At 37.2% G+C, this 20,898-nt stretch overlaps 1 protein-coding gene across 3 annotated transcripts; it reads right to left on the bottom strand.

Moving 5' to 3' along the window:
* Positions 1-1,552: 1,552 nt before the first annotated feature.
* Positions 1,553-20,552, bottom strand: LOC135470028 (DNA-binding protein HEXBP-like). Of its 3 annotated transcripts, none has more exons than XM_064748723.1 (7): positions 20,482-20,552; positions 12,880-13,007; positions 11,276-11,401; positions 7,246-7,480; positions 4,831-4,890; positions 4,369-4,452; positions 1,553-3,564 (listed from the first exon to the last, which is right to left on the bottom strand). In XM_064748723.1, the coding sequence occupies exons 2-7, from the start codon at positions 13,004-13,006 to the stop codon at positions 3,435-3,437; spliced, it is 762 nt and encodes a 253-aa protein (XP_064604793.1). In that variant the 5' UTR covers position 13,007; positions 20,482-20,552; the 3' UTR covers positions 1,553-3,434. The 3 variants fall into 3 exon arrangements, with proteins under 3 accessions (XP_064604793.1, XP_064604794.1, XP_064604795.1); XM_064748724.1 differs by lacking the exon at positions 11,276-11,401 and adding an exon at positions 11,965-11,976; XM_064748725.1 differs by lacking the exon at positions 11,276-11,401.
* Between the last annotated feature and the right edge of the window lie 346 nt (positions 20,553-20,898).

The following is a 20,898-nucleotide window of genomic DNA, read 5'->3' on the forward strand; positions in this document are numbered from 1 at the left end:
CGTTTAACTACTTTGTATACTCCATAGAACACCCCATGATAACACGAAGACATCACAAGGTATCCCAAAACTTGTGTATTGATACTATGCTGCTGTATGGTGAAACTGTCAGATGTTGAAAGCAATATTCACTCAAGTGTGAGACGGAATAAGAAGCAATAATGCCAATGCAGTGGAACAATGGCGCGTGATTAAGATTGGTGAGGTAATTATCTCTGTCCAGTAAGCAAAGGTCAAGATGACTTTTTTCTTTCAGACAGCCCACCTGGAATATACATGCACTGCACATTAGTTCTCCTCGATCAAACATCACATTTGGGGTGGCGAAGGAGCTGAAGTTGAAGTTCCCCCACCAGTCCAGTTGGCCAGGGATGAAGGGCCTCCAGAGCCACCGATGTGCTGAGCCCAGTTTCATAAAGCGGCATTTCTTTATCGCACTTGTCATATACATGTATGTGTTTGTGAAACTGATCCCTGGCCGTTCAGGAAGGCAGACAAGTTTTGGATGATTTTTAGGTGGTTAAACTTTTGATGTAAAATATAATTTATATGTAATTGACTGAGTGTCATTGTAACGCCCATTAGTTTTTAGCCATAAGAAGTATTTCTTCTTTCCAAAGGAAAGTCATTAAATGTTTGTAAGGGGAAACAGAATCTCTCTATCATATCTGTACACTTATTTTTATATATTATATATATATATATATATATATATATGTTGAAGGTACAGGGGCCGCCTAAGCTCTATATTCAAATATTCTCCGGATATTCAAATATCCGGAGACACATTTTATAGGCGATTTCAGGTGACCAAATGTAGGCCTATATGATGCGAAGGTACAAGAAAATGTGTGTTGTGATGTGTAACTGTAGGCCTAAATACTGTTCTAAGTCATCAATACATTTAACAATTACATTAGAAGGACAGCAACACCTGCTGAGGAATGCCTTCGTGAAGAAAAATATCTGGCCCATCTGACCAAAACTTTCAAGGACTCAGTGTACCAGAAGGGTACTGCACAACAAATTTCAGAAACAAATGTATCGACATATGAACCGACTGGTACTTTCATTCTGACCTTTCCAGGTGTGTGGCAATTTCTTTACTGTTAAAAAGGACATCATCAAGCTTCTCTATTAATCACGCAGCCATCATATATGTAGGATCCAATGGGGGTGGGCTGATAATATTGTCAGGATCCGATCAACAACATGGTGGACTGTTTGTTTATAACACAGTTCTCCAGCGTGTTTTTTTACTTTTGCAATGTTGGTCAGTTTGTTTGTGGAGAAAACCAGAGTACCTGGCATAGAAAACCAACCTGTGGCAAGTTACTGATAAACTATCCTACATCTGATGTGGAGATATTTTGGTGAAGGAAAGTGGTCTTCAACAAACGTTAGACTGCACAATCTTTACAAATTCCCTAACCAAAGTTAGATTTGAACTTCCTTTAAGAAACACCCTATTAACATATGACAAGATTGAAGAGCTACAGCTGTTAACAGAGGTCATTCCTATTAATAAAAAACAAATCAAGATACTGGAAAATTATATTTAAATAGTTCTTTTTTATTCCACAAACTCCCACCAACTAACAAGCAAGGTATCCTTAAATTTAAGAACGATTTTTTTTTTGTCATAAGCTGTACAAGTTGTACTAGAAAAACAACAAAAAAAACAATGCATACTTCTTTATAAACAATAATCCATGAAACAAAATTTGGTGCTGAACTCCGAGATAAAAACTAGAGATGTATACATAGACTTGTGCCGTAAAGTGCCCCAAAACACAGTAAATACTGATTTAGTTGAGGCTTGTTTCTGGTGAAAATCTGCCCCTGCCTCATTCCAGCCAAGGTAGAAAAATAAGATTTGAGGAGTTCATCCAATCAAGGACTTCTGGTTCTATTCATTGTTCAAAATACAACTGTTGTTCAACTCTATATACATTCCTGTCTCCAGGCTTTGGCCTTTGGATCACACATTTCGCGTTCCATGGGTTCACTTCACTGGTCAACAAGCCAAGAACTCTGATACATGTAGTCTCACATCAAAAGTAAACAAAATTATTCCAGCTGGTGCATTTACATGTACATTTGCTCAAAATGCTTGTAAATTTGGATTTACTCTAGCAGTAACAATAGATTCAATTCCGACTAGACTTTTGCTTTCGTTTTGTTTTTTAAAGTGAACTCCATATCCAGCAGAAAATGGCAACAGACTGACGTGGCACATACCGGTTGAACGAACAGGCCTCTGTGGGTAATTTCTGGTATACAAATATCCCTTAATCAGTAAACAGCACTAATGTGGAATTACATATCGACTTAATGTTAGAATGTCAGAATTTTATTAAAATACCTGACCAAAAACTACAGTAAAGGCAGTATTAATAGTCCATGTTGATGCTAAACCAAGCCTGTGTTCTTAGTTTGTGAGAACTGAGCAACATTACACCAACATTCAGTTATGGAATGTTTGGCTGATACGTATTAATATACTGGTGATAAATCTCCTCACGACTCTATTCTGCCCAGATCACAGACACCTTACTGCTTTATTCCCCATGACCAATTCAATACAAGATTTCTTGGTATTATCACGGATCGCAATCGGACACATGATAAAACCCAGGACTCATTATCATTCCAACATGGACAGTTATTAAGACAAGAATGAATTTAGAATTTATATTCGTAAATTAATGACTCTCCATACACATATGGCTATGTTAATAAATAAACACTACACAACTCTAGTGGGTTTAAATCTCTGTGTTGACCAAGAACAACTGTACACACAGAAACCGGGCGTACTGTAAAATTACAGGTGATATATAAATTTTGTTAAGGATTTATTAGCAGTTTCTCTGCAACTACTAGTTCAACAATCAAGTCCTTCAAAAGGTTTAATAAATCTTTTTCATCATTACTGATGATGTATGTTGCCTGTGTTCTTGGTCAACTCTTTTAGGTCATCCCAAAATTTACAAAAATAAGTCAGACAGCACAATCTCAACAACCCTTCGGATGACTGTCTTTCAGTCCGCATACATGTAGCAAGGATTACACGAGGTAGCATTTCTGTACATAAACTACACAGCTGGACACTTCCTCACCTCAACTGAAGCTTCACTGACCATAATAGTAAAAACATTAAAATTCAATCTAACCTCCCAGCATGGGGATACATCAAAACAAAGAGGAAGGCACCTACGTTAAGATTAAACTTTGTGGTAACAATGGGGTGAAGGGCGGGCTCACTCGACAGTAGTATATTACATTTTACACAGCAGCTTCAAGACAGCTTTGGGCCACAGGCCAGGTGGCAACGCATTTGGCCAAATCACCACCCACATCAGAAAAGCTGCCTGATGGACCTGTCTGTGTTCTCCAGGCATTCAAGCCATGATCCTCCACAATCCCATCTCTTAAGACTCGACTTGCGGCTTCGGGCATTTCCTGGCAATGTGACCAGGTTCTTTGCAGTTGTAACAGGTCACATCCTGTGCACTGCCTTGCTCCGGGCAATCACGGGCAAAGTGGCCCAAAGCCTTACATCTGTAAGATTAAGTAAGTTAGACATGAATTCAAATATAAATAAACTTAGTGCGGAAACAAAGAATTGCTAGAATGTATACGTTTGCCTCAAGCTATGTGTATGTTTTTGTCATTGCATAACGGGCATAAATGTCAATCCGGAAACAAATTTTAGGTTCAGTGGCTGATCTGAAGGCAGAGTTTTTTTTTGTTTTTTTTTGTTTTTTTTTAAATATCATACGATACCCATCAAATCCTGGTTCATTAAAATATAACTTGTATGTGATTAACTGGATTCCATTGCCCTATGTTGCACAATTTTTAGCCTTTATCATAAGAAGTAATAAAAATTATGTGTCCATTCTGATACTGAATGCCAAGGACTGCCTTTTACAAAACATTAAATCATTTTGGTAAATTTGACCTTTAAATTTAAATATTTCTTTTCATTGGCAAGTTAAAAAATATTTCTTTTTAGTTTCAACTTAAAAGTACAGATTAAGTAAACTGTATCATGTGCTTCCTGTGTGATCACTCCAATCTTCACTGTTGTTGTTGTACAGGGTTTTATCCTTTGTGAGTGGTCACTTTGTGCTCTAAAAATTACTCGAACGGCTTAAAAGGTTCATTTGTGAGAATTTTACAAGTTTAATTACTGAGTTTTTTTTTTTTTTTTTTTTTTTTTTTTGGAAAATGTGAACTTGATAATTTAGGATCCCAAACTCCATTCCCCCACACTCGCCTGACACATTCAAACTTCGCCTTGATCAGCCACTGAGTATCCCCTACTATAACAAGTAATTTATGGCTAAAGACATTTCCTACCTGTAGCAGGCTGAGCCACTTCCTGCAGAAGCATCTTCTTCACGGTTTGGGCAGTCGCGAGAATAGTGGTCACCAGATCCACACCTGAAGAGCAAGATAAAAGGTAAAGATACTTTGCTCTGTCCTGGCCCTTAACTTTTAGTAAGGCTTGATATATTTCTTGGGGTTTTACACCGTGCTAAAGGATATCACAAACATGACACTGGACAGCATCATGGGGACATTAAACCCACCACCATCTGGAGCTGCAGGAATATCTTCCCATGTACGACCAGAGGAGGCCAGCGCAAGCTAGACTCGACTCCCACTGTTGCTAGGAGGGTCTGTGTTAGTAGGGAGTAGTGCACATACTTTATGAAACCACAAAGGTGTTGTGAAAATTCCTCCCTTCCCTATATGGTAGGCTGAGAAATGAGGAGTTGAATACGACTGCAGTGAAACTACCCAACGCTTAAAACTTACGTGAAGCAGGAATTGTCTGCATCCTCACAGTCCCTAGCAATGTGTCCCGTATTGCCACATCTACAAACAAAGCAGGTGCAATCAGTCATTTTGTAGTATTATTTGTTAAATGCTATCAAGATGACCTACAATCAAAGATTGAATATCCATGCCCCAAACATACCCTAATCATAAAGCATATCACATATATTTTAAAATACTCAAATACACTACAGGGCCATGAATTTTATAAAAGATTAGCTTTCCCATTTTCCCTGATTCTGAGTACTCTACTGATTTCAACAAGGTGTTTTGAGGTTTGTTTGGAACAAGGGGTGATATTTTACTCGGAAAATGTAAGCTTCAGCACCAGAAATATATTGTGACATTTCTTTGCCTCTAAAAATGCACTTTTGCAGACGAAATCTTACGTCATTTAGGGTATTTTCAGAGAGTAACATACAGGACTCAAAAGTTAACTTGCTTTCATAGTCACATAGATAAACCAAAACATTAATCGACATTCTGACCGAACATTGATTTGACAGACCAAATACAAGCATCTCGTGTACTTGTGGAGCCTGCGAGTTTTGAGAATCTCCTTTAAATATTTTTCAACATATGATCACATTACAGAAGAACGGCCACTCTGGATGAACAGACATTAATTCACACCAGCCAAAAGCGTCTCAATGTGTGAAGCTGATAATAGGCATCAATTTCCAACAATGTGAATACAATGTTTAAGCGATGAATGTTGAGTTTATGATCGCCATTTTATTAAAACAGGATTGTCTTTACAGGAAGTGGGATTTCATATATGCATTCAACTGCAAAGCACTGTGTCAAAAGCTGTAACAGAATATTCAACGCACAGAAGATTTTTGACATAAACATTGACTTACTTGTAAATTACCAAAAAGTTATCAAAGGCGCTTTAATATCAACACTTTTACGCTTGCTTAAGCCACACTGCTGCTAAAGTAACTTTCTCTGTTGTCATGGATAATTCAGATTCTGTCAATCCCTGCCACAATTTTGTAAACAGAAAGACCCCATTCAGTGGCGAGTTCCTTCAGAGGAAAATATATTCATACAGTTTTGTCAAGATACAACCCATTTAAAATGGACATCATTTTCATCCACTTTCAGCATACATTACACATACATGTAGCGCACGTTTTAACATGAAACTCATAAATGTTTCTCTTCTTAGTAGCAAACCCTGCCCACCGTTTGAAATACACCAAAGTGTTTGAATGCTCTTACTGATGTAAAGGCATGTCAATCAGCTGTCACAACCGTGCGAGTATGAGGTTTGAACATGTGGTGGCCCGAAGTATGTTTAATGTGTATAACTAACAGCTAATCTTTCGCTTATTTTTCTTCATCATCACCAACTCAATACTGTGCGAAAAGAACCAACTTTATCAGGAAAAGAAACTCTAGGCCATGTACTGTAATTTATCTCATAGGATCAAAAAAAAAAAAAAAACTGCCAACTGACCAAAACAACTTTAAAATAATAGCCCGCAACAAACAAATTTTTAATGATGGCTGTACCTTCCTATGACAAATTAAAGGAGAAGAAAATTTCTTAAATGGCACTATGGGCTGAAATTAGCACATTTTTTTCCGTCTGGTGGTGCCTGCTGCATAATTTTGCGATATTTTTATGCTGGGGGTGTGTTGCCTCTCAGCCAATAAGAGTCGTTAAACCTGCCAGCTTGTTCGTGTAAACATGGAACCTACATCCAAGATTCCTGTCTCCCGATCATCAAGCGGAAATCACTAAAGCAACATGAAGTACCGGCAGTTCCGATAGAAATTCTCCTCCTAACATAGAAGACTTCAGGACTACTTCTTAGGGAAAATGAAGACGCCCACAGCAGATTCTGGCGCTGAATTTATTTATAATTAATCAACTTGAGGTACATACCAGAATTTTTCTTATGGCATGCACATGCGAAGAAATGCATACTCTTTTCAATGGTATTTGTTTGATATTTAAATTTTCTTCTCCTTTAAAGTGAAAATAAACAATTCCAAGTTTTTTTTATATACTAGTTATGTGATTAAACTGCACATATATGTTCAGATGGAAGAGAAAAGATAATACTTATTTCAATGATTAGAAATTTTTACAAAGGTCATTCTGTAACTTGTAGTCTATGTCCATGCTTACAACGAAACATGAAAAAACATAACAAGGCCTTATATTTAAGTTCAAAATCTGTACATTTCAGATATTCTGACTATTCAATGTCTACTTCTCTTTTTCATCCAATTTGTGCATATTCATGGCCTGAACAAGAAATGCCAAACTTGAAGAAACCAACAAGTTAAAAGAATTCAACAGTAATGAAGATAACTGGAAAGTGTTACTATTAAAAGCATTACAGGTAAGAATTTAGTGTACTAGGAACTGCATGTTACCTGTAGCAGGTTTTATCTATAGACTGGGACTGTCCACCCGAAGCCGCATCCGGACAGTCTCGGGAGAGATGTCCTACCTCCTTACATGTGTAACACTTGCGGCCATCTTGCTGCTTCTCATCGGGGCAATCTCGTGCCAAATGCCCAGATTCCCCGCATCTGTAGCAGGACTTATTACTTTGAGAAGGACAGTCCCGCTGCACATGGCCATTCTTCCCACAATTATAGCAGGCACCTGAGAAATAATTACAGGATTAAAAGCAAATCTCTCTTAAAACAAAAATCCATGAAATCAGAAACTGATTCCTCTGTCATCACAACAGAGCACTGTAGCTTCACCCCACAGTGGCAATAATTCTTGTATGTTGAAAAGTGAAGTGCATAAAATATATCACAGTAGTTTTTCAGAACTGCTGACCTGTTACAGGTGAAGAACAAAAACACATGAAAAAAAATAAAAAATAAATAAAAAACAGGATTGGTAGCATGGTCCGTTGGAAACGCATGAATGCAAGACTTGAGCTAAATACATAACATAATAAAAATTACCCTAACATGGATGCCATTTAAAAGGTGTGATGGGCTTCAACAATGGCACATCTCCCTTACGTGTATGCAAAACTTAAACTCAATACACTCAGTACTTTTAGAGATAAGACTTTTAACACCGTTTGTAATACACAAGGGAATAAGCGGTGAATTTTGTAATTTATAGTAATAAATATACACATATACCATCAAAGATGGAATACATGTATGTAAGCAAAACGCGAGCTCAATACATGCAGTACTGTTTCAGATAACCACCTTACCAGCGATTCCCATACAAACGAGACCATGTCGTGAATTTTGTAACAGGAATTAATACAGGGCATCAACAATGGATCATCCCCTTCCTTTACATGTATGAAAAGCCTTCGCTAAATACCTGTACATGTTGTACTTTATAAGATACCACCCTTAACATTCCTTTTACTATTGTTGGACACTGATGCTCAAGGTATGACAAGCTACACCTGTATCTTGTACAGGCAAGCTGAAAACCAACGAAAAACATGCAGTGATAATATTACACAGAAATGTCATTCTGATTCCATTGTGAAAATCTAGGATTGCATATTGCAGCACAAATGGTCTGAGGTCTGAGGTTTGCATTTTTTTTAATAGACTACGAAGATCACAAAGCTGTCACACTCACAGCTTTCACACAGCTCTAAAACAATATTACAACACTGTATAAATACTGATATATGTATTGAAAAGCAAAATTTGTGGCTAATATAAACATTACGTACAGATTTTCATGAAGTGTAACAATAAAATTCTGCTTGAAATAGAACTGTACATGTAAACTCTTGATTAGCAATGTCACCTGCTACCATCAGTTGAACAAAAAAGCCTGAAGATAGCTACATGTACTTAACATTTTTAAAAACCATCCCTTGGACAGAAATGTTTAAGGGTGCAAATAGATTTCTATACTTATATCTCATCAATGCCTATTTTGTTGTTGCTGAAAACATGAAATTTAAAGGTGTTTTTTTTCTGACCACCAACAAAAAGCCTCCGACCCATATGTTAAAGAAAATATGTATAGAGAATTCTCTCTTGAAAAAGCATAGTGCATTAACCAGTCCTGAATACAGGTTCAGTCAACAATTTGACAAATCAAAAACATAGAATTACCTATATAAAATAATCTTTTAAGTAAAGCTAAAATAAGTCCAAGCACCAAGTTGTTTAAATTTGAATGTAACCCATGAAAAGTGGAAAACCACTTTTACTTAAATTTCCACTTTAGGCTGTAATATAACTTTCCTCAATTCCAAACTTCTCTACCTAAATGAATAGGCAATTCATTAGGAATTGAATTCGTGCCTAAGCTTGGGGTCCTCATTTGACACTGGATAATTTTTCCCTAGTGTGTTCTACTCAGCTCATTTTATCAACCTATTACTTTAAAAGATGTGAAAAGCGAATAAATGATAGATGCAAAGGTTTTAGAAGACCAATGAAATATGCCAGTTGTAAACACATATATACATGTAAATATATTCCACCACAAACTCACCACTACTAGACTGTACATTTTTTGTTTAGAGGGGAATGGGGACTATTATAGATTCTTGTTTACATTTCAAATGTTATCTGAATGCAAGACACGAACCTCAAATATACATAATGGTGCCAATCTTGATGCAAACATGCTAAGTTAAACAAAGAACACTCGAGCTCACGCCTCATCTGTTTAGAAGCTGACACCTTATACCAGCTTACATAACAAAGCAATCTTGAAAAAGACTTGATAATTTATTGCCACAGAAAACTGACCAAACAAGGATGATCATCTGCTTGCAACTGGAAAGTAGTACAAGGGATAATGTTACTCATTTGATATTAAAAGAAAAATTTGAACTTAAAAAGATTTTGTGTCCGTGCACAACCCATTCAATATTTATACTAATCATTGGAAAGATCTTAACACTGTTATGCAAGTTACTGACAAACACTAATACGTGTGATGTAGACTTGAAATCTTACAGGCAAAGATGACTTCAATGAATGCCATGTTTTGCAACTGGTCCCATCAGCACCACTGGCAAGTGAGAGCAGGGGAATTTACAAAATTTGCTGTCCAGACTGGGTTGAACTTGAACTCTTTGTGTTTGAGAACAAGTGAATTTTAAATTTATGTGTTTCTACTGAAACAGTCCGATATGAACCAATTAACTAAGTTACTGAACTAACAAAAACAAAAATTTTAGTCTGAGTAACTGACAATTCAACTCACGATGGCCATGGTCAAGAACACCATGTCCAATCAAAAACAAACTGCCAATGTAATTTACATGAACATTCACTTTGCACAAATTAATGTGCAGGTGTTATCTTACCTAACTTTGAAAGAAAAGAAAACTCTCAAATAATAAACTCCACAAAAATCGAAATTTTTAAAGTGTGTTAATTATGTTCATAATATTTATACTTTTTTTTTTCTGAATTATTTTGGGTAAGCAGGTGATGAACAGACATGGCAGAGATAAAATATTTGGGGACAGCCATGTTCAGCTATTCTTAGCTCTTCTGTGGCTTAACACTGTATGGCATTCAATGCTGTTCATATATTCACCTCGCTAGAAGAGGGCACTGTGAGTCTTGTTGGTGACAAAGGGATTTCCTGAAATTCTACCATCCCATTCCATAACTGGTAATAGATATCATTATAGATTTACAAAATATGAGCTCTAATAGGGGTTCAGGTTTTGCTTATTTTCTTCTTTCCACAGCCTTGCAATTTCTTTTAAAAAAACTCCATAAAATGAAAACTTGTTGCCCTACTGAATATACGCATTAGGCCTAGATTTCCAGAATAAGAGATCGGAGAGTTTTCCTTTGTGCTCAGCTACAATGTCCCATACTTTTACAGCACAAAACATCTCAAAATACTGTTTAATCAAAATACAAATATCAGTTTGTAAGCTACACATGAAACAGTTTAAAACCAAAAATACCTACTCAGTCTATGCTTCTTTATAATGTACAGTGATCATTTCTAAGTTTCCACAGGAGTCTGTTCACTTAAAAGTTTACTTGCAAGACTAACTGCAAATCTACAAAATTTGAAAAAGGCTTTGTTTTCCTGCCTGATGGTTTGAACTGTGATCTTGACATTTCACTGACTTTCAGTTTAGTAAGAAAATCAGTTTGCAAGTTAAAAACAGTCAAAGAAGAATTCTATACAGCAACAGTTAGGTATATTTATGGTTAACATCAGCAGGTGAACATCTTGGAGAGTTACATATTTTTGGCCAAGACAATTACATGGGTGTATAGGTCATAAAAAACTACGAACAATAGCTCTTGTATCAGACTCAACGTTAATTTATTTTTCAAAAGGTCACACATGAGCAACATTTGAAGGGATTTAAGACATAAAAGGCCAGGTGTATTCTCTGGAACAAACAAAACAACAAAAACTTTTCCATAATTAGGCATGCAGCTGTCTTGATGATCAAGATTTGATACATACCAGAGTCTATTTCCTTAGGGCAGTCTTTGGCAATATGACCAAGCTCACTGCATTTGTAACAACGATCAACATCTACTTTGCACTCGCGAGCAAAGTGTCCATAACGATTACACTTGTAACACTTTTCTACAAAATCGAAAATCCAGGAGAGATAATTAGGGTCCTGTGGGATGAAGTCTCTTCCTTTAGTCAGCAAGATGAATTAGGCACTTCTTTTCTTCCACATGGGAGTCCATGAAACCTGCACCAGGTTCAGAAATCCTTTGTGGAGTCTTGGTTTGTCCGGCCATGCCATTATGCTTTAATCCATTGCTGGGGATTTCAACAATGCAATTCCATGTTCCTTGCAATACCAACTTTGCAACAGCTTTCAACAAACACAGATTGGTTCAACAATGAATGCAAGAAAACTTAATAAAACTCAAAGAAAATTTCAATGCAAACCCAACTTGGTCCAAGATCCCTGTTGCAGGTTTCACATCTCAGTGTAGTCAAAAACAAGTGCACAAAACAGCACGTAACAAACAATAATATTAGCTTCGCAAAATGGGAAAACAAACATTGTTCCATAAACTTGTCATGAAAAATAGCTAATGGATGGACAGTATGTGAAGGAATCAATAAAAGAACAATGTTAACGACAACAGTGTAAAAAAAATCCAACGGTATGAAAGAGAAATACAACTCACTTCCGGACATATCTGGAAATCAAAGATGTTCATTTTTATAGAACACTAATTCAAAACCTGTTTGACAGGAGACTGGATTAACTTCATTTTTCCCTATTAGTGGCAATACAGGGTTTGTCGCGCAATGATTTCAGAATGTCAACACATTTAAATTTAACTACTCATTTTAAAGGAAGTAATCCTCAGTGTTTATGTGGAATATACACATGTATCTAATCTGATGATCATCAAAATGGATCTAAAGTGAATCTAATTCTAATTCCAAACATGTGATGGTTGAACACTGTGGTGCTCTGTTTTAAAGTTACCTGTGGGCTTTAATTTCGTAATTCTTCACAAGAATCTAAATGGATTCCCGCAGGCTTGCTTCAACCTTTCGCTTGCAATGTAGGATAAAATAGTAAATCGATTCATTTCGAAATTCTGATTAGCTCACCATTCATTTTGATCTCTGTCCGACAGTGTAGAGGTTCTAGTTTTTGTATGTTTTGAAGGTTATCACGGCAAACAACAACAGAGCCCATTCAAAATCACGTGTAAAAAAAAGTTGAACAAAAGGCGTATTATAGCCATGTTTACGATCATACTTCCACTTGTTGAGAGGAGGCATAGTTATGAACTGGGAATTTGACAACAATTGGTCAATTTGAAAATTATTTTTGTGACTTTCTTACGGAAATCTAAGCAGATTCCCATACATTTGGTTTATGAATCAGGAACCGTGACAAGAATCGAATTCCCGTCAAATGAACAGCCTTGTACCTGTAGGCCTACTATACTTTTAGGCTATCCTCAAAGTCTGAATCAGAAAGAATAATTAACGAAATTCACATTTCAACAAAACAAGCAAATAAGAAAACAATAAAGAAACAAACACTGAATATGAGTTAATGATTATGATGTAAGCTTTTTTACCTCTTCCTCCCACTCCTCCTGCACCACCACCTCCTGCACTACCTCCACGTGTAAACACTTTGGATTTGCACTCACGCGCAAAATGGCCAGGCTTTCCACATTTGTAGCATTTATTTCCACCAGACATCCTGTAGATGAAAAGCTCAAATTTAGATTTTATTAAGTTTAAACTTAAAGCCACAAAGTCGACGTGCGTGTAATACTTATGTGGAAAAGTTTGAGAAAACCTTAGGATTTTTGTGCGCACAAATACACTATGACTGGCGGCCACTGTCAGCTCTGACGTCCAACTCACTTGGCCTGACTGTCACTTGCATATGATGTTTCAAAATGTTTAACTACGTGTTAGAATCCATAGATTGGCCCAACTAGAAGCTTTGGTTCAAAGAAAAGTAGAACATATTCAACTTCGAGCTAGTGCTCAGTCAGCAGATGTTGGTGATCGCAAACACCCACAGATCAACTAAAAGCAGCTCTGAAGTTGCCAAAACCAATGTTGTTCCCAGTCATAAGATCAATCTACCCATGACTTTACAATACTGTGGGGCTAAGTGCCTATATAGTAGCATGGTGGTATCCATGTTTAACAAACTACCTGTACATCAGTATCTCACACCCAAGGACCGAATTCAAAAAATTAATGTAAGCATGTTAATTTTCTTTATTTTATCAACCTGTGTTCAGTTGGAAAACTCATCCTCAGGCGCTGGGAAGTGATGTCACTGAAAGCACGACGTGTTTCAAAATATCACGACATCTTAAAATATGCGTATCACACAATACTGCACTTCATGTAGTTTTGGACGCACCATCTTAAATAGTTGTGGAATGAAACTCTTAAATCGAGCAACACAAAGTGTTTACCACATCTTCACATGTGCATTAAAATGTCCCTAGCGTAAATCGATGTCAACTAAGTGATCCCCATAATCAGCTAATCTGTTCTTGGCGCACTAAGCACCATCCTCGACAACCACATAAATTCACAAAATAAACACTTTTTCAAGCACTGTACCCATTGTGACCATAAGCTGTCTGTCCACATTTTGATCACTTGCAAGAATGAATGAGACTAAAGTTATTCTGACGTCTTACATCTGACGACAGGGGTTAGGAAACCAGCCAAATGGGCACCTAGACTTGCCTAGTGTTCCTATGATGATTGCCATAGCTAGGTATTATCTCCCTTGAACACCATATTATTTCTGAACTCCTATCAATTACTTGACTTTTATGCAAGACTATCAAAAGGAGATGGCAGCAACAGTGGGTTTAGTGTCTGAAAATGTATTTATTTTGTGAATATGTATGGTTGTCATGGATAGTTTTTGCTTTGGCAAGACTCAGACCAGGTAAGTTGATTATGGGGACCACTCAGTTGACATTGATTTACAATAGGGAAAGTTTACTGCGCATGTGAAGATGCAGTAAATGTTCCTTACCGTCGATCAGACAAATTAAAAGCAGTTTCTCTCTCCGTAACTCTTCCAACACCTTGTGTTGCTCAACTGACCACAATCTGATCAATTACGCAATACCCGCCAGTGAATTCATGTAGGATATTTCACTTATTTTGGTAAAAAGAACCAGCAGCAATTCTTTTACATACAACCCCGCTCCTTTCCCTTATTACATATGCCATTAGCCTACATGCATCATTAACAACACTTAAAAATATAAAGCGAATAGCAGGACATGATGCTAGCCCAGTGGAGACCCATCAGTCCATTGGAAAAACATTTCCTCAGCTTTATAGCCAATCATTCTCTCTGTTGGCCTTCTAAAATATGCCATTCATCAGCTCATTCAATGTGAAAGTCAAAGTATGATAGCTTTGCCAGTGTCATTCCTTATGTTAATCCCAGTTCATTCAAACTAAAAACATTATCTCAAAATTTTTTAGTCTAGTGAGTTAGTGAATAAAATCTGACAAGTAGAAAATGTGATTTTGGGAATGCCTAAAAGCCTACTCGTGCTTCCACAGAATGAGATGAGGTTTGCCAATGATGGTTTAAAAATAGTGCAATGCTCAGTGGATGGAAATGAAGTTATGTGGTGCAAGTTCCCTGTAAGTGACAAGATGTAGCTGTCAGAAGTAAAAATTTCCAGACGAAATGAAGACAAAACTTGATGGATTGGGGGATCCATTACATCGAATGTACAATGGGGGAGGAAGGATTGTGCTTTCAAATAGCATGCAAAATTTGCCAGACCTTTAGTCCTGCATGATGACACCTTCGCTCCATTGATAAACGAAAACCAAACTGTAGTGGCATATGACTTTCGCAGCACTTGGCTCGGTTTAAAATTTTAGAAGTGATCTAGAAAGTTGGAACAACACAGGTGGAACAGATTTTTGACTAGTAGTTCCAGACATGATTATGGTGAACCAAGAAAATAGCTGAAATTTACTATCATAGCCCAAAAAGGCCGGGGTCCAGGGGCCGCCTAGGCCTCGGAAGCTAGAAAAATCTGCGGAAAACAGGTAAATTAATCGAAACTGAACAAAGAAAAAAGCGGAAAAAAATCATGTCTGTAGTTCACATGTGTCAGTGAAATATTGCAGTAGTTATAGGCTTACAAATGAACTATGTTGGTGTGAGGGAAATACGGCATCAGTGGGAACTCTCCACACATGAGTGAGAGTAGTAAATATACATGTAAGGATGCATAGCTGTGCCCGAGTGACTTCAATTTATTTAAATATTTATTTGATTGGTGTTTTACGCCGTACTCAAGAATATTTCACTTATACAACGGCGGCCAGCATTATAGTGGGAGGAAACTAGGCGCAGCCCGTGGGAAACCCACGACCATCCGCAGGATGCTGACAGACCTTCCACGTATGGCCAGAGAGGAAGCCATCATCAGCTGGACTTGAACTCACAGCAACCGCATTGGTGAGAGACTCCAGGGTCATTGCGCTGCCCTAGTGCGCTAACCGACTGAGCCACGGAGGCCCCTGAGTGACTTCAAAGAAACATTGGAGCAAAGGTGCGTTCATGCAGACATTTACCTTAAATATTATTGCCGCGGCAAATTTATTTTTCAGAAAAATATTGTTTTCCCGTGGCATTTTTTTTTTTTTTTAATGGCCAGGGCAAATTTGTGAACTGTGAAGGCAGTTAACCTGTACACCTGCAGTCTGTGCTAGATGGCATTTTAACTATGAAATATATTAATTCAGGGGGACCCTATTTGTCTGAATGTAAATTTTGATCAAGATCTTTTAAAGTACTTTGGAGAAGATATTCATCACTTCTAAGCCAATTACGATGATCTCAAGGTAAATCAAATGTCAGCTTTGACCACCAAAAGTTCCTCTGTCTTTAAAAATGTTTTCATATACAAGATACGGAATTTGCTGTAAGAGCAAAAACGTGAGAAAATACAGCACAACTTACAAATTATCCCGTGGAGAGTTGATGGGGTATACTCACAGGGTACATGTACAAGACAGAAGGGAAAAGATTCAAAAAGATTTTTAATTCAAAAGAAATCGATTTTAATTTCATTCAAATTTTATAGTTTGTAATTTGGTTACAGAATAAATGTACTCATTAACATTTCAAACACTGCATTTGTTACCTAAACATTAATTGAGTCAAGATGCGTTTTTTCAGTTCAGAGCTGGTGGTGTCAGAATTGAATTCAATATTCATATATAAGGGTGGCAATTTAAAGGTTCCCCCAATGAAAAAAGATGAAATAATTCAATTAAATCGACATCCTGACCAATCGACCATGCATTACAACATTGAGTAGAACATTACAGTACAAGAAGTACCTAAACATTTACTGTAGCATGGGCTCAAATACAGAACACAGACGCAAAATCAGGAATGTTGTAATTTACAGTAATAAACATGCTCCCAAGAGTATACAAAATGGGCCACCCCCTCATTACATGTATGCAAAATATGAGCCCAAAATGCAATACTTTTTGAGACCCACCCCCACCCCTCAGCTCAAACATTTATCTTCACACTGATTCTGAGGAAAATTTGTTAATTGAGTTATTTATGGTATAAATATGTGTCAATAATACTTATATGACACCTTGCCCAATATGAGGATTATTGACACCATATATTTGCGTACCCTATCACTGAGTAACCACACTGTAACTAATAGTACGGGAATGGATATAAACACCGAGTATCAACTATAGAACTGTACTGCTGCACTTTACATGCATGCCAAAATTAAGACACCTCCTATGACATTTACTTCCATATCATTTTGGCTGCGATTTGATGTCGACACTCAGTGTATAGTACATAGGCAGTCTCTGTACCATATACAAGCGAACAAAAGTGATGTCATGATGCATATGCTCCCAATTTTTAGTTTTTCCTTTTTCAAAAATTTCCTAACTTCTTGAGTGCTAACTTTATTGGTGTTTCATGCTGTAATCGAGAATATTTCATGACGACAGAGGCCAGCATAATGGTGGTGGGAAACCAGGAACCAAGACCATTAAGACATTATTAAAACTGAATGTCGAAGTGCACCTACATTTTTGACAATTATGTTGATTTAAGTTTCTGTTTGACATCTTAGAAGTTCCTCATTCACAAAACATCAAATATTTAGGGTAATTGTAACATAACTATAAGTAACATTAAAAAAAACTATCATGAACTTCATTATGCTCTCTAATTAGTGCATCTTCAACTCTCTTCACTGCAACATTAAGGTAAATTTGTTTACTGCCTGAAAACGTGGTCTACAGTATACAGGAAATGAACAAGCAGAATTGTTGTCAAAGGGAGGTAACTTTGTAGCTCTGCACATAATCATAGTAGTCATTTTGGCAGCCTCCACAGAGCATTTCACAAGTTTTGAATACAAAATTATAGCTTATTTACAAAGTTTACAGCTGTCGCTAGAAGACCAGACCATGAATGTTTGGGGGTGGGGATGGGGATATTGGAGGATCTGTGAAATTAGGACTGCTAGCTAAATACATGGATTGTGTAAATGTCCACATGTGTATGCTTTACTCTATTTCTGTGCCTCTTAGTTTCTTTATTGGAAATGCTTAGTTTCATACATACTGTAATTGAAAACAGTTTTCAAAACAACACCCAAAAAGTCAGACAAAAGCAGTTCTTATGAAGACAGAGATCTCATAGTAAGACTTCGTAACATTTACATAACATACAGAATTTTGAGTTCAGCACGCCAACACTTTCTGACAATTCAATTGCGTTCTTTTCCATTTACCAGACAATTATTTGGAGACATTAGTCATTCTGGTTTTAAAACTACAAATTTTGCATGCAAATGATGTTTAAAGTTTTCATAAAGGTACTTCAACAAAAAGACAATTTCATGCCAAGAGACTGCCTCAAGAGCTAATGTCAGCTTGTGTTATTAATCCTTCATTTCAATTTGAAGTTAAAAGCTAATAATCAAGAATGTCATTTCAGCCTAACAACTCTTTAGTATTATTTGAGATGAAAATTCAGAAGTTCAGAGGGAGTACAGTACTCCCAACTTTGATTTTTTTTTTTTTTTGATTGGTGTTTTACGCCGTACTCAAGAATATTTCACTTATACGACGGCGGCCAGCATTATGGTGGGTGGAAACCGGGCACAGCCCGGGGGAAACCCACGACCATCCGCAGGTTGCTGGCAGACCTTCCCACTTACGGCCGCAGAGAAAGCCAGCATGAGCTGGACTTGACTCCCAACTTTGAAAGAGAGGGAGTATTGTGCTTCTGTCTTTCCACGTATGTGGTAATGCTGAACACATTTTCTTCAAATACTGAACACTTCACTATTTTGGTCCCCAGCAACACACCTGGAAAGTGTGAAGCTGGTCAAGTGAAAGGGGCTGGAGAAAAGATATACATGTATATATAGCCTGACATGCATACAGGACTAAACAAGGAGATGTGCATGTAAATTTCCCGAACTTTACGACAAACCATTCTAGAATGAAGAAATTATTTCAGCTCTTGTGCTGCAACAGCTCTTGAATTTGAATGAAGTTAATAAATAATACATTTATTTCGCATCAACATGTATGGAGTTTATATCAATAACTCACTCACTGACAATTTTAAACGTTTCATTTGTACTTTTCATTCGTTATGCCTTGATAGCAGGGGTACCATTATTATTTTTTTCCTATGGTAACCTGCCTGAGGCAACAGGTAAATTTTCTTTTACCTGTCTAAACACTTGGCTCAAACATGTTGTTGTTGATAAAGGCTGAATTCAAATGTACATTAGAAGACAATTTATTATTTTTTGCTTGAATAATTGGCAGTACATAGTATAAATATGAATTGTTTCTGTGCATATGCTACAAGCTGTTCTTATGATATTTTATATTCCATTGCATTAATTTTTCTCTCCACGTAATCATAAGAGCATGTGTATGTCAGGAACTGAACCCTTGATGATACTTTAACATTGCAGACGATACTGACAATCCATGGGAAAATAAAATTAAACACTGATATTAGGATAATTTTGATCAATACAGAAGCAGAACTTGCGGTATAGTAACTAAAAAGACCATTCTCTACACCTTCATTGCATACACTCAAGAGTGTCACAAAGAGAAATATCACAGTAGGCATTCTCCACAGCTGTGAGTTTTTCTTGTGGCATATACAGTTGTTGACAAGGCAAAAGTGCAGTTATTGGATTGCAGATTTCCGCAAAAATTAGGAAAATACCATCCAACAAAACAATAGGATTCTTGAATCAAGGGGCAATCAATAATAATCTTACTATGGCAGCTGATTACTGATAATGACTTGTCTGGTAGACAGCACTTGACAAACACTAAATCCGAAATACAATTCAAATAATATCATGATATATGGTCCATATAACTGTGTATACATTTAACATGCGACAAATTTACTTCTTGGTAACCGCAGGTCATTTATGTCAGCGAAAGGTCACACTGTTAGTAATGCATCTTAGCCAGAAATTTTCAGCAGCTTCACATACTACATATCTTATCAACTAGGCTGTTCAATTTGCTACTATATCCTCTGTGTGATTTCAGATCGCATTTTCTCTCATCAGTGATGTTATTACTTCACCGCTTTGATGGGTGTCTTATGTCATAACTATATAGGCCCTACTGGGACAAGACCTGTGTACCAACACGTTACGATTGTTCTCCAGATGTGAATATGTTCGATAATTTGTGAAGACATTTCTTTCACATTCTGATATGGGGCAGGCCCACGTGGTTTCAAGTCACCATGTGCTCCAAAATAAGGACACACGCCTAAGAAACCAGGTCAACATTTAGCTAACTATTAAGTTTTAATGGGGGCAATAAACAAACGTCTAAATCTACAACTGACATTTATTTCTACATTTCACTTTCATCTGAATCAAGAAGCATCCGAATAAAGGCCATTGGGATTATTTTTCCGCGGTATTTCACAACTATTGATAACCAGCCGCCATGCTGTTCTGCCTTCACCACGCCATGTGAGCTAACCCACGCGACAAGAATCCGTTTTGTACTAGTCTCAATCCGTCTCCATTTGCAACGAACAGACCACGACTGATTGCTTTTTCATCCAACGGCCTGCTTTGTGAACATTCTATCGAAATTCTCACCTAAACAAGACTAAACACCCCTCCTCTTCTGCTCTCCTCAAATTTCTCCACCTCCCAATATCTCGGAATTTACGACTTATTTTCGCGCGGAGGATTGCCTCTGCGCACGGCTCTACTTGTGTTGCACACGGCACTAATCGTGTCAACTGAAGTCGACTTGTTGTTACGTCACGTCGCACTTCTGACTGTTTCAGGCAGTGGTCGGACAGAACTCTGTTGAAACTGTTGATTTCAAGCAACATGTACGGATTTGTAGCAAATTTGAGTAAATCCTCGACACTCGTACTGATTTCGGATTCCTTTTAACAAAGCAAAATGAAGTTGGGCACCCCTCTAGTTAAACAGGTGGCACGTCCAAGCAGGTTTGCATATTCACGCATTCTTTCCACATGCCCGACCAACGTTTAATCAAGACAA

This window comes from Liolophura sinensis, chromosome 7 (genome assembly GCF_032854445.1).
Source record: "Liolophura sinensis isolate JHLJ2023 chromosome 7, CUHK_Ljap_v2, whole genome shotgun sequence".
In the NCBI taxonomy this organism is placed as follows: Eukaryota; Metazoa; Mollusca; class Polyplacophora; order Chitonida; family Chitonidae; genus Liolophura; species Liolophura sinensis.